Source organism: Equus asinus, chromosome 3, assembly GCF_041296235.1.
Source record: "Equus asinus isolate D_3611 breed Donkey chromosome 3, EquAss-T2T_v2, whole genome shotgun sequence".
NCBI classification, from domain to species: domain Eukaryota; kingdom Metazoa; phylum Chordata; class Mammalia; order Perissodactyla; family Equidae; genus Equus; species Equus asinus.
The window spans coordinates 79,213,678-79,228,505 of record NC_091792.1 but is presented as its reverse complement, the minus strand read 5'-3'; the positions used below and the strand labels follow the sequence as shown (position 1 = coordinate 79,228,505).

Below are 14,828 nucleotides of genomic sequence, written 5' to 3'. Positions count from 1 at the left end.
TGTTTTACAGTGAACTTTTTTTTTGTAAGTAGAAAAGGTGCACTCTAATAACAATAAAAAGTATAGTATAATAAATACATAAACCAGTCACATAATCATTTATCATCACTATCAAATATCATGCGCTGTACATAACTGTACGTGCTATACTTTGATACGACTGGCAGGGCAGCAGTTTGTTTCCACAGCATCACCACAAACACTGCTACGCTACGACGTTACCGTGGCTATGACGTCACTAGGTGATAGGACTGTTTCAGCTTCATTATAATCTTACGGGACCACTGTTGTATATATGGTCTGTCCTTGACCGAAACATCAACACACAGCGCATGACTGAATGTACATTTCCACGCGCTGGCACTTTCTATATATCTCCGTGCTTTAAATGGTGATATAGTTATACTATAGCTTGATCAATCATTCTCCAATTATTAGGCATTTGGTTTCTAGCTTATTTCTTTAAATACAAGAGCTAAAAACATTTTATGTTCAAATTAATTTCTTCACTTCTTGCGTTGTCTCATTTGGTAATAACACATGACAAATTTTAAAGGCCCTGGTGCACATTGCTATACTAGATTCCAGTCAAGAGGCTGCAATAAACTGGTGGCCTCCAGGCTGAACTCAGACCCACACGGGTTAACTGGCCCACACAGTGGCTGTCTTTTGCTTCTTGTTGACATCGTCTAATGTCTGAAGTCAGGGCCTCTATGCTCCGTTTTGTCACAATTCCCAATAGTCCTACTCTCACCCATGTAAATTGGCCCCTTACTTGGCCCCTACAAACATTTGAGTTTTCTGTCCCTAAGCTATTTCAATTATCAGAACCACCTGCAAGATATATTTATTTCTGCATATCTATTCTAACCATTTCCTTGCTATAATTTATCTTCTCTGGTCTAATTTGTAAATATTAATAACCCTTTAGAATTTTTAAACTTAAAAAATTTTTTGAATGCAAACAGGACTCCTAACACTTGCCAGCAACGAAAGGAAAGAGCATTAGGCAAGCTCTAACTAGTAGCCTATCCTACCTGAACTCAGTGTGAAGGAGGATAACCAAGACTCTCAAGTGCTCCAGGCTCCAGCACGGTGCAGTGCACTCCACAGACAGACAGTGCCATGCCACTGACGTGGGTCTGGGTTTACCAGACCAGTGGTTGCCAGTCAGGGAGAATGAAGGACACTTTAGTTCCCTGGAAAACCTCAGGAACCGCCTCTCTCCCTTTAAAAACTGTACCTATATTTATACACTCACGCATCCTTCCCTACAGAGGGCAATCTTTACATGTAAGAGGGATTAAACGCTTAGTCATTTCCTAGGCTACTCAGTCCCACTGTTAGCAGACAAACCTTATTCTAGTTTCAAAAGTATGCCTATTTTCAGCAGCTTGCTTGGTGACACTTATGAAATCAGCCTCCCTAGAGAAACAGAAGGTAGGTAAGGAGAAACCAGACTGGGCAGCAAGACACAGGTTGCAGTTCCAGCTTTGTCGCTGGGGTGGAGGCCACTGGCTGTCCACAAAACACATCCTCCCCATCCTCCAGAGAGACAGAGCTGGAGCTGGGCTGCCTGCCCAGAATCACAGCCCGACCCTGGAACCAGGAGAAGCCACACAACTGAGTTATCCTGACAGAGGATGGTCTATATACTTTATTTACTTAACCCTATACTGACGTAAGAACTGAGATATAATGCACACCATACAACTCACCCTTTCAGAGTTTACAATTCATTGGGTTTTAGTATAGTCACAGGTTGTACAACTCTCACCACTACCTAATTCCAGAATATCTTCACCACCCCAAAAAGAAACACTGTACCAGTAAATGGTCACTCCTCATTCTCCCCTCGACCCTGCTTCTGGAAACTACTAATCTACTTTCTGTCTCTATGGAATTGCCTATTCCGGACATTTCATATAAGCTGAATGATACAATATGTATGGATGGCCTTTGTGACTGGCTTCTTTCATTTAGCATAATGTTTTCAAGGTTCATCCACAATGTGGCATGTATGAGCATTTCATTCCTTTTTGTTGCTGAATACTATTTCAATGTATGCATTTGCCAGATTATATTTATCCATTTGTCAGCTGATAAACATTTGGATTGTTTTAACTTTTTGGCTATCATGAAAAATGCTGCTATGAACATTTGTGTACAAGTTTTTCTGTGAACATATGTTTTCAATTTTCTTGGATATATACCTAAGAATAGAATTTCTGAGTCCTATGTTTGGCTTTTGAGAACTGACCAGCTTTTCCACAGCAGCTGTACCATCTTCCATTTGCACCAGCAACATATGAGAATTCCAATTTCTCCACATCCTTATTGTGATAGTTAACTTTATGTGTGAACTTGACACATATGGGATGGGTCCGACTGGGATCATCCAATCCAAGGTTGAGGGCCTGAATGGAAGAGAAGGGCAAATTCTCTCTCTTCTCTTGAGCTGGGACATCCAGCTTCTCCTGTCCTTGGACACTGGAGCTCCTGGTTCTCAGGCCTTCAGAGAGATGTCTATTCAAATCTTTTACCCATTTCTTAATTGAGTTGTTTTTTAATTATTGAGTTATAAGAGTTTTTTAATTATATTCTGGACATTAGATCCTCATTAGATATATAATTTGCATTTTTTTCACCCATTCTGTGGATTATCTTTTCACTTTTCTGATAGTGTTTTTAATTCTGATGAAGTCCAATTTATCTATTTTTTCTTTGGTTGCTTGTGCTTTAGGTGTCATACCTAAGAAACTGCTTCCCAATCAAAATTCACAGAGACTTACACCTATGTTTTCTTCTAAGAGTTTTATAGTTTCAGCTCTTACATTTGGATCTTTGATCCATTTTAAGTTAATTCTTGTGTATGAAAAAAAATTCATTCTTTTCCATGTGGATATCCAGTTCTCCCAGCACTATTTGGGAAAAACACTATTCTTTCTCCATTTTATTGTCTTGGCACCCTTGTAGAAAAATCAATTGACCATAGATGTGTGTGTTTATTTCTGGACTCTCAATTCTATTCAATCAATCTATATGTCTGGCCTTATCTCAGTACCACATCATCTTGATTACTGTAGCTTTGAGGCAAGTTCTGAAAGCAGGATGTATGAGTTTTCCAAATTTGTTCTTTTCTAAGATTGTTTTGACTATTCTGGGTGACTTGCATTGTCATATGAATTTTAGGATCACTTTGCCCATTTCTCCAAAAATGGTAGTAGGAATCTGGATAGGGACTGTGCTGAATCTGAAGATCAATTTGGGGAGCACTACCATCTTAACAATGTTAAGTCTTCTGAACCATGAACACAGGATGTCTTTATATTTCTTTAATTTCCTTGCACAATGTTTTGTAGTTTTCAGTGTGCAAGTCTTGCATCTCTTTGGTTAAATATATTCCAAAGTATTTTATTCTTTTCGATACTATTATAAATAGTATTGTTTACTCAATTTCATTTTAAATTGTTCGTGGCTTAAAATACAACTGATATTTGTAAATTAATCTTACAACCTGCAAAGTCGTTGAATTAATTTATTAGCTCCAACAGGTTTTTAGGCAGATTTTTTAATGGTTTTCTACATATAAGATCAGGTAATCTGTGACAGAGACTACTCCTTCCTTTCCAATTTGGATGCCATTTGTTTCATTTTCTTGCCTAACTGTCCTAGTTAATCTCATACAATGTTGAACAGAAGTGGCGAGAGCAGGCTGCTTGTCTTGTTCCTGATCTTAAGGGGAAAATTTTCTTTCACATTAAATATGATATCACCTATGGGTTCTTCACTGATGCTCTTTTTCAGGTTGAGGAAGCTCCCTTCTATTCCTAGTTTATGGAATCTTTTTTCTCATAAAAGGGTGTTGAATTTTGTCTAATGGTTTTCTTTGTCTACTGAGATGACCATATGGTTATTTTTCCTTTATTCTATTTATGTGGTTGACTTTCATTTCCTTATGCAATCTTGCATTCCTAGGATAAATCCCACTTGATTATGGTATATAAACTCTTTTACATGCTGCTGGATTTGGATTGTTAGTGTTTTGTTGAAGATTTTTTTTCTGTCTATACACATCAGAGATACTGCTCTATAGCTGGCTTTTCTTGATATGTCTTTGTTTGGTTTTGGTATCAGGATAATAATGGCTTCACAGAATGAATTGGGAAGTGTTTTCCCCTCTTCTATTTTTTCTAAGAGTTTGTGAGGATTGGGGTTAATTCTTCTTTAAATTTTTTTTAGAATTCACTGATGAGCCATCTTAGTAAAAAGAAGTTTTCTGACTACTAACTCAATCTCTTTAGTCGTTACAGGTCTACTCAGATTTTCTATTTCTTCTGGAGTCAGTTTTTACAATCTATGTCTATCTAGGAATTTGTCCATTTCACCTAGGTTACATGACTTGTCATACAACCATTGCCAGTATTCTCCTTTCACCCTTTTTATTTCTGTAGGGTCAATAGTAATGTTTCCTCTTTCATTCCTGATTTAGTATTTTGAGTCTTCTCTCTTTTTTTCTTGCCAGTCTAGCTAAAGGTTTTTCAATTTTGTTGATCCTTTCAAAGAACTAACTTTTGTTTTTGTTGATTTTTTTCTCTATTGTTCCAATAAGGCCTTTTTTAGTGTGCCAAGTTTCTGATGTCCACTTTACTTAACTACTGAAAATTGATGTTATAATTCAACCAAACACCTTAGTAGTTATAGAATTTCATCTCACTTGCAAAGGGATATAATATTACATAATATTATTATATATATTAGTAAAATCACCTTCCTTCCTTCCCTTCCTTTACCCACCTTATCTCCATCCTAAAAGCTCAGCTTGGCCTGGATCTTCCATCACATCTCAGCTGCTTACCAAATAAACACCTGTCCCAGGTAGCAGGTGTCATCAGTACCTGGGCCGACAGCATAGCCTGCCTTTTCTTCTTAGGTCCTGTGATCAAGGTACTTGCAACATGGGGAGATAAAATGGACCCCTAAGAATATGAATCTCTCAAGGGCATCCCCGAGCATCTAGCCCTCATTACATGCTCAATAAATATGTGAAGAATAAATGAAGACACTAGACAGGGCTATAATTAAGGGGTTAGTGAAGACTGTCACTAGCCAGCTTCCTCTCTAAGTGGCAGTAAGAGGTCATGCTGGCAGAGGAAGTCAATTAATAGTTAGTTCACATGTGTCAGTGTGCATAGAGAGTCCCCAAACTAGGCAATGAGGTCTGCAGGACACAGCTTCAGAGGGCGTGCCTAGGTATGCAGCCTATTTGGAATACAGCGCCACAGGATAAAGTAGGAGAACGAAAGGTGAGGCAAGGTTGTTCTGGAATATTAGAATTAAAGAGGTCAGAGTCTAGAGGGATGCCTTTGCAGTTATAAGACAAAGAGAAGACAGAGAAGGATCGAAGCGTGAAGAAACTTACTGCACAGCTTTCTCAGCAAAGATTTTTTGAAAGTTGCTAAAAAAAAGTTTAATAGAATGTCCTAAAAAGTGGCACACAGGCAGGTATTCTGTTCTTCAGAATAATATGACCGACTATGAGAAAAAGAACAGGGGGTGGGAGTGAGAACAGAGGAGTGAGAACAGAGAAAATGAACTACAGAAAGGTGTTACTTCTACTACACAGAATAATTGTATTAACTTTCCTAAAGCCAATGTAGTGAGAGGGAAGCTTTGACCCTGACGTTTCCTGTCTGTATTTCAGTGAAGAAAATCCAACAGTAAAAACAAAAAACTCTCATTCTGATTCCTCTCATCTCAGATCCCATCTAGTCTACCAGAAAGCGCAAGGGAGAATGAGCAAGGACAAGTCCAGCTCCGAGCCAGCGCCCAGTGGACACAAGAGCTCACGTCTCAGACAAAAGCCATCACCAACAAAGACGCCAGCCGCACACCCCGCTCCCAGCCACGGCCCCGATGCTAATGAGGTCAGAAAGAGCAGTTATGTGTGTCAGCTCTCTGAACATGGTTTTGAGGAAACAGAATAAAGTAACACTAATAAAATGAACAGCTGGGAGGATAAAAGATGGCATGAAAAACAACAGCTGAAAAGATTTTCACACACGCACAAGGGTCATCCTATTGTACACATCGAAACTGGGATGCTTATAGAATGCTGGCTGCAAAAGCTGACAAGGATGAACCGCAACACTTTAAAAGAGACAGATATCAAGTCCATCTTTGAACGTGTGTTCCATGAGGGAAATTCATCAACCACATCACACTGGGAAAACTTCCCTGAACGATAAGATCACGGTTGAAACATCAACGTTCTCTTCATCGGTTTATTACCTTCTGAAAAAGAGTATTCTTTTGGCTTACAGTTTTTTGCATCACCTTCCATCCAGGGTTTTCTGTTTTCATACAGGAGAAAACTGATGAGAGTGAGCACGACTTTGGATAAAAATTGGTACATTTTTCAGTGCTAAGATGCAAAAATTAAAGTGTGATCATCTTGAACAAAAACCTCTGATCTACTTCATTTCACCTCATATGACTGGGATTAGGCTCTCTCAGAACCTGAAATAAGTATAGCAAAAACATCAGTGGTTGTAAGGATAGCAAAAATATGCACTGGTTTTAATATGGTCTTACCTATGTGTGCAGTTCACAGGTTCATGAAATAAAATAGGTAAATTAAAAAAGCAAAATGAAGAGGCCGGCCCAGTGGTATAGTGGTTAAGTTTGTGCGCTCTGCTTTGGTGGCCCGGGGTTTGCAGGTTTGGATCCCAGGTGCGGACCTATGACCACTCATCAAGCCATGCTGTGGCAGCATCCCATATACAAAGCAGAGGAAGACTGGCACAGATTTTAGCTCAGGACCAATCTTCCTCACACAAAACAAAGTAAAATGGAAACATTAAGATGAAAATATTATCCAAAATTCAGTTTGATAGCTTATTAAAAAGTTAAATATAAATTTACCATATAACTCAGCAATTTCACTGATACATTTCTACCCAAGAGAAATGAAAATACATGCATGAAAATTGGTATGCAAATATTCATAGCTGCATTATTCATAAGTCAAAAGTTGGAAATAATCCATATGTCCATCAACTGATGAATGGATAAATAAAACACGCTATATCCATACAACAGAATGCTATTTAGCAAGAAAGAGAAATGAAGTCTAGATATATGCTATAACACAGAAGAACTCCAAAAACAGTACGCTCAGTGAAAGAAGCCAGATGCAAGAGATCACACATTGTATGATTCCAGTTATGTGAAATGTAAAGAAAAGTAAAATCAATAGAAACAGAAAGCAGACTAATCTTTGTGTAGGGCTGAAGGGGAGAAAGCAGAGTGACTGCAAATGGGCAGGATGGAGCTTTTTGGGTGTCAGAAATGTTCTAAAATTGGATTTTGGGGATGGTTGCATGACTTGATAAATATACTAAAAATCACTTAACCGTACACTTAAAATGAGTGAATTCTATGGTATGCCAATTATAGCTCAACAGATCTGTTTTAAAAATAATCCAGTAAGGTGCATAATGTAACATGCACAGATCTTAAGTGTACAACTCAGTGAATTTTAACATATGTGTGCACCCATGTAACCAGCACCCAGATCAATATATAAAACTTTCTTAGCACTTCAGAAAGTTCCCTTGCACGCTCTCCTAATCATAATTCACCACTCCCTCCACAACAGCAGTGATCACTAATCTGCTCTCTATCATCCTGATTCATTTTGTCTTTCCTGAAACTTCCATGTTTCTTTTGCTCAACACATCTGTAAGATTTATCCAAGTGGTTGCTGATAGCAGTAGTCTCTTCTTTTATACTGCTGTGGAGTATTCCATTGTATAAATATCCTGCAATTTGTTTATAAATTCTTCCGTTAAAGAACATTTAGGTTGTTTCCAGTTTGGGGCTATTATCAAAGCTGCAATGAACATTATGTTAAATGTCTGTTGGCAGACATATGCACTCATTTTTCTTGGGTAAATAGCTAGACTCAAAGAGGAATCAAATGCTTAGCTTGGATAGAAACTACTATAAAATTTTCTCAAGTAGTTAAACAAATTTCCACTCCTACTAACAACGTCTAAAAGTTCCAGCTGTCCCACCTCCTCACCAGCAGCTGGTATTGTCACCTCCTCACCAACAGTTGGTATTGTCAATCTTTTTAATTTCAGCCACTATGCTAAAATTACACTGTGTGCATTGCGTGTAGGGGCATCCTGACATGGCTTTAATTTGCATTTCCTTAATAAGGATGAAATTGAGCACATTTTCATATACTTAGTGACCATTTGGATATCTTCTTCAGTGAAGTGCCGGTTCAAGGTTTTTGTCCATTTTTTAACACGTTATCTTTTTCTCACTGCTTTATGGAAGTTCTTTATGCTGAATACAAATCTTTTACCAGATATATGTATTACAAATATTGTTCCCCAATTTGTGGCTTGCCTTTTCTTTCTTGTAATGGTGCCTTTGATATACAAAAGTCCATAATTTTAATAAAGTCCAATTTATCCTTATTTTCTTACATAGTCAGTGTGTTTCATGTCCTATTTAAGAAATCTTTGCCCATGCCAGGGTCATGAAGATGTTTTCCTATGTTTTCTCTTAGAAGCTTTATTGTACTACCTTTCACAGTTGAGTCTTTGATCAATGATCAAATTAATTTTCGTTTAGGAAGTCACAGTTCATTTTTTTTCCCAGGAAGATACCCATTTGATATGGCACTGTTTGTTGATACGACTGTCCTTTCCCACAGGACTGCAGGGGCACTGTGGCCATAAATCAGGTGACTGTATTACACACGAGTCTGTTTCTGGACTCTATCGTGTTCCATTGTTCCATTTATCCCTGGGAAATGCTCTGTCTTAATCACTGAACCTTATAGTGATCTTCAGCTAGAGAACATTTTAACGCACAATTTGCTATAGAACTTTGTGAGCTATTCTTATAAGAGAGACAAATGCCAAAAATTAACTATTCCAAGTCTTACATGTCATCATAAACCTATTTTGAAGAAGATAAATTCCTTAATCAGTAAAATGAAAACCTGAATATTTTTCACCACATAAGGCTTACAAAATCTACATGCTCTCTTATGTTAACTGCAGGAAGCTGCTGAACTCCAGAATGAAAATGCCTTACCTGAGTAAGATATATGGTATCTTTGAACGAGCGTAATGGGTCTTTGCTTTGCGGGAGTTTGAAATGAAGTCCAGCCTGAAGAAGCATCTCAGTGTTCCCATCTGCATGATGTTGGCGATGAAGCGAAAACCTGCTTCCGTATGACCAGTCCTCTTCCGAAGAAATCTTCCCAGGAAAGAATGAGACGCACAAATTGCAGCGTTAGGAGCGAAAGTACTTTTTTACACATTTCTGACAAACCTGCAAAGCACTCTACACACTGGAAAAGAGCTTAAGGTTTGTTCTGGGACTCTAATTTCACAGAGGCTTTTGCCATCATACTTCTTGTTGCTGAAAGGATAGCCTTGTGCACAGTCAGTCACAGAACCAGGATTTGGCACCTACACTCCTCCCTTATTCAAACCTAGAAAGTTAGGTTTTGGCATTTCTATCAAAAGTCTTATCTTATCAAAATATATTCCTGGTTTTTCATACATTTGTTATGTGTCTTTTTAAATGCCATTTTATCTATTTAAGTAAGTAAATTGTCAAAACTGAATAATGGACTCAAATCAACATTCTGTTAAAACTGTCAATTCTTTAACAGGATAAAATATCACTATCAAGATGGTAAATGCTTTAGCACTTGCTCATTTGTTTCTCAGTGATTACTAAATACATTCAATATACACATATTTAATTTTATTTAGTTGAAGACACAAACCAAACAATGATACTCCTTTCCTCTAATAATAAGTCTTCTTTTTCAAGCCAGGCACAACTTACAGGATCTTTCTTTCATCCCTTTGAGAAGCTATCATCAGGTCAAAATAAAACAAAAAACAAACACCACACACATGTTAGTAGTGGACCTTTTACAGAAAAAAAAAAGGCAATAATTCTGGCTTGTAGGTCTATGATTTGATGAACTGTTAGCTTTTGAGAAAGATATAAGACAACTGCTGGCTCCATCTGAAAATGTCAGAGTTCTTATCCAAGTACCCCAGAAACTTTGAAAAAACTGTATTCCACCTCACCCACAAGAAACACTCAAAATTAAAAAGCTTAATCCCTGTTTATAAAATATGACTTATAATTCCCAGTAATCTTGCAGTACACAGACCAATCACCTTAAAAAGAAAAAGTTATTCTTTAGAAACTTGTTTATACCAAAATGTAAGTAATGTGCATTAGCCATATTTAATGTGGAAGTTTCTCCAAATTCTCTCTACTTTTCGAAGCTGTTACCGGCAGGCAGTGTAGAGAACACTACTTCCTCCTCGTATTGATTAAGACGGTAGTATTAGCATTTAGTGACCTCGTACACAGCTCAGATGCACAGATCTTTACCAATAACCCTCCCCTCTTTCTACGCCTCTTCCTTTCCAAAGTCTGAAACACCCCTGCGGGCCTCCCAGCCCTCCACTGGTCAGGATGGGAACGTACGCCATTATCGGTGAATCCAATCTTCTGTGATGTGGGAAGCTTCCTACCTTCTCACACCTGTGGTTTGGAAGTCTTGTCAATTTCAGCTGTGACAATGTTACCAATTAGAAAGTGCCAGGTAAGGTTCTAATCGCTTTAAGAATATTAACTCATTTACTCCTCATAACAACCCTATGAGGAGGTACTGTTATCACCCTATTTTACAGATGAGAAAAGCAGGCACAGAAAGGTGAAGTATCCTGCCCAGGACCCGAGCTGGTTAGTGCCCTCGAGTCCAGCCTCGTGTCCTCTGAGCCCAGACGCATCTGAAGAAAATCACCCTTCCACACACATCATGGACTCTATTAATAGTAACAAGAGCTTCATTCTATGGTGTTCGCTGAATCTTTACCCACAATCACATGCGCACCTGCATGTGCACACACACTCCTCAGAGGTATTTACCGCTATTAACCCCAACTACAGAGAAGGACACCGAAATTCGAGAAGATGAAAAAATAATTTGTCCAAGGCAATATGGCTAGCGTGTGGCAGTTCTGTATCCAAATCCAGAACTGTTTATTCCAAAGCTGACGCTTTTAATCACTGTGCAATACTGACAATCACCTGTTGAAAATATGACTATTTTGCGAAGAAGTAATGTGTCCCACACTACAGAGAGACATTTTAATATTTTTCTTGAATACATGAAAAAAGCTCTAAATAAAACAGCCAAAGTTTTCTGTAAAGTTATTTCTTTGGTTTCTTTTCTATTCCCAGTTACATATTCAAATCGTCAACTGAGCAACGGAACTCAAGAAGAGGCAAGGACCAAGTCAAGGCTCCTAAGGAGCAGAACTTCTCCCTTTCCCTGTTCTACCATACATTGTTGGATATCTTTGAACATCATCAGGCATTTCACAAAAACGCGGCAATTCCATTATTTTCAGGAGGTGATAGAAATCCTTATAGACTTAGAAAAAGGCTTACAATTTCTAACTCTCACCTTTCTGAAATGAAGAAAAAGCAAAATGGATCACTCTGGAGTCAGACAGTGAGTCTGAATCCAGATATGCAACTTACTCTCTGGGGACCTTGAGCAAACTCACTCTCCAGGGCGTCGGTTTCCTCCTGGGCCTCAGTCAGAGGAGGGGTAGGGATTATTGTCAAATGAAACCACGGGAATCAACAAACCAGGGCACCTGGTACAGAGCATCTGCTCACTACACACTTTTGCTTCTTTCATTCCTTGCTTCCCATTCTCAACACTTATTCCTCCCTGAGACAGGATACTGAACTCCATCTCCTTCATTTTGAAACAATGGTATTCCCAAAAGATCAACCTCACAATAGGGGAGAAATAAAAAAACAAGTGCAGAACTAAGGTTATGACATTATTTATTAAAGCTAAAAATACAATAAAGGAGCTGGCCCTGTGGTCGAGTGGTTGGGGTCGCATGCTCCGCTTCAGTGTCCTGGGGTTCGCCTGTTCAGATCCTGGGTGTAGACCTATGCACTCTCACGAGGCCATGCTGTGGCAGCATCCCACACAGAAGAACTAGGAGGACCTACAGCTGGGATAGACAATTATGTACTGGGGGGCTTTGGGGAGAAAAAAAAAGGAGGAAGATTGGCAACAGATGTTAGCTCAGGGCCAATCTTCCTAAAAAAAAAAAAAAAAAAAAAAGGAAAGCCTGGAAAAAAAATCAATATAACTTCAATGTATAGAAGCAAATCAGTTGTGTTTAGGAGGTGAAGATGAGGAAGATATTGAAATTGTCTTAAAACTTTTTCTGTGGTTACTTTATACAAGTGAGGGAAGAGGGAGACAAAAACCCCATGAACATTTCAACAAATGAAGACAACGCATGTGACCAAGTACAGCACCTTCCACAACACAGCATCAGCAAACCAGGACCAGAAAGGAACATCCTCACCAATAAAGGGTGGCTGTGAAAACCCACGGTTAACACCATCCTAAACGGTAGAAGACTGAGCCATTTCTCCCCAAGAAAAGGAACGAGACAAGGATGTCCATCTCACCACTTCTATCTACATTGTATTGGAGGTTCTAGCCTGGGCAAATAGGCAAGAAAACTAAATAAAAGGCATCCAAATTGGAAAGGAAGAAGTAAAACTACCTTTATCCACAGATGACATGTCTTATATAGAGAACACTCCAAAGAATTCACAAAAAAACTATTAAAACTAATAAACGGGTTCTGCAACGTTACAAAATATAAATTCAATATATAAAAACCAATTGTAGGGGCCGGCCAAGTGGTGTAGTGGTTAAGTTCACACGCTCTGCTTCGGCAGCCCAGGGTTCATGGGTTCGGATCCCAGGTGCGGACCTACACATCGTTCATCAAACCTTGCTGTGGCAGCATCCCATATAAAAATAGAGGAGGACTGGCACAGATGTTAGCTCAGTGACAATCTTCCTCAAGCAAAAAGAGGAAGATTGGCAACGGATGTTAGCTCAGGGCTAATCTTCCTCACACACACACACAAAAATCAATTGTACCTTTATACGCTAGCAATGAACAATCTGAAAACAAAATTAAGAAAATAATTCCATTTACAATAGCACCAAAAAGAATAAAATACTTACGAATAAATTTAACCAAAGAAGTATCAGACTTGTACACTGAAAACTATAAAATAGTGTTAAAAGAAATTAAAGACATCACATGTTCATGGATCAGAAGACTTAACATTGTTAAGATGGCAATACTTCGCAAACTGATCTACATGTTCAACACAATCCCTATCAAAATCCCAGCTGGCTTTTTTACAGAAACTGGCAAAGGGATCCGAAAATCCATATGAAAATGCAAGCCACCTAGGACAGTCAAAACACTCTTGAATGAAGAACAAAGTTGGTGGACTCACCCTTTCTGTTTTCAAAACTTACTACAAAACTACAGTAATCGTGACAGTGTATACTGGCATAAGATAGACATATGGATCAACAGAACAGAATTGAGAATTCAGAAATAAACCTTAAGATTTATGGTCAATTGATTTTCGGCAAAGGAGTCAAAAGAATTTAATGGGGGAAAGAAGAATATTTTTGGTAAATTGTGTCCAGAAAATTGGCAATAGAATCCATATGCAAAAGAATGAACCTGGACACCTACCTCACTTCATAAAGAATAATTAACTCAAAAATAGATCATGGAGGTGGGTCAAGATGGCGGCATAAGCAGATTCTGAACTCATCTCCTCCCACGAACACAACCAGGTTACAACTATTTTTGGAAAAATTACCCTGGAGAGAAAACTGAAAACTGGATAAAGAGAACCCCCACAATAAGGGACAGTCCTAAGGAGGAAGAGGCAGAAATTCCTTCTGGAGAGAAAAAAAGCCATCTTCAGGAGCAGTCAAGTTTCTCAGCCAGCCAGGAGGGAGCCACCCTAAGGTACGCAGCCCTCTCTGGAGAAGAGAGGTTGGAGAGGGGGCTGGTACTGCTATAAGCACCCTTCAGACTCAGCACAACTGAGACCAGGGTCTTACTATCTGGTTTCGTGGGCTATTAACTGCAGTGGGGATACCCCCAGAAAAGCTATCAGATGAAAGCTGAAAAGACCCAGTCTTACAGGACCCACACACAAACTCACCCATCTCAGCAACCTAAAATCACCAGAGAGAAGGCTGACAGTCCTTTGGTGAAACGAGACTCACCTGGTGGGCTCTGAGGGCATTGTGGTGAGAGGAGGGACCTCTCCAGAGACTGAGACATTGGTGGTGGCCATTGCTGTGACCTATTCCAGGCGTGTTGACACAGACCCCAGCAGACACCATTGACGTTCTTCCCTTGGCCTGTTAGCCCAGGGGTCTGCAACACCCACTAGAGCGCACATTTAATCCAGTTCAGCCAGGGCAGGCAGCCTGCCCTAGGGTCTGGCCCTGCCCTATAGCAAGCCCTCAGGCTGCTTGTCAGCCTGCATTGACTGGGTGCCTTGATCCTTTATAGGCAGGTGAGTGTGTCTGCCTCTGTGGGGCAGGGCCTGTGTGAGGACCAGGTGAACCATGGGGGGCATTGGTGGAGAGGTGGGGGCCCCTGCAGTGGGGCACCAGGGTACGCCCCAGCAGGTTGGTAAGTGTGCACGGACCAGGACTGTGTTGACAGTGTGTGTGGTCCTGTGGGGGCTGAGGCTTATCAGAAACAGAAGACCTGTGCTTCACAAATACCTGTAAAAATGATCAGCCTTGCCTTCCAAAACCTGAAACAACTGAGTGTTCCTGTGCCTAGGGCCAGCCCCACTCAGCTGCACTCCTAAGAGAAATGACAACAGCCTTG

At 39.5% G+C, this 14,828-nt stretch overlaps 1 protein-coding gene across 3 annotated transcripts in view; it reads right to left on the bottom strand.

Annotated features, from left to right (window-relative positions):
* Nucleotides 1-14,828, bottom strand: part of MANBA (mannosidase beta) — a 120,724-nt gene that overhangs the window by 13,919 nt on the left and 91,977 nt on the right. For all 3 annotated transcript variants that reach the window (XM_044766393.2, XM_044766394.2, XM_044766392.2), the window contains exon 13: nt 9,118-9,282. In XM_044766393.2, coding sequence (XP_044622328.2) covers nt 9,118-9,282 — 165 coding nt within the window. The remainder of the gene's footprint in view (nt 1-9,117; nt 9,283-14,828) is intronic.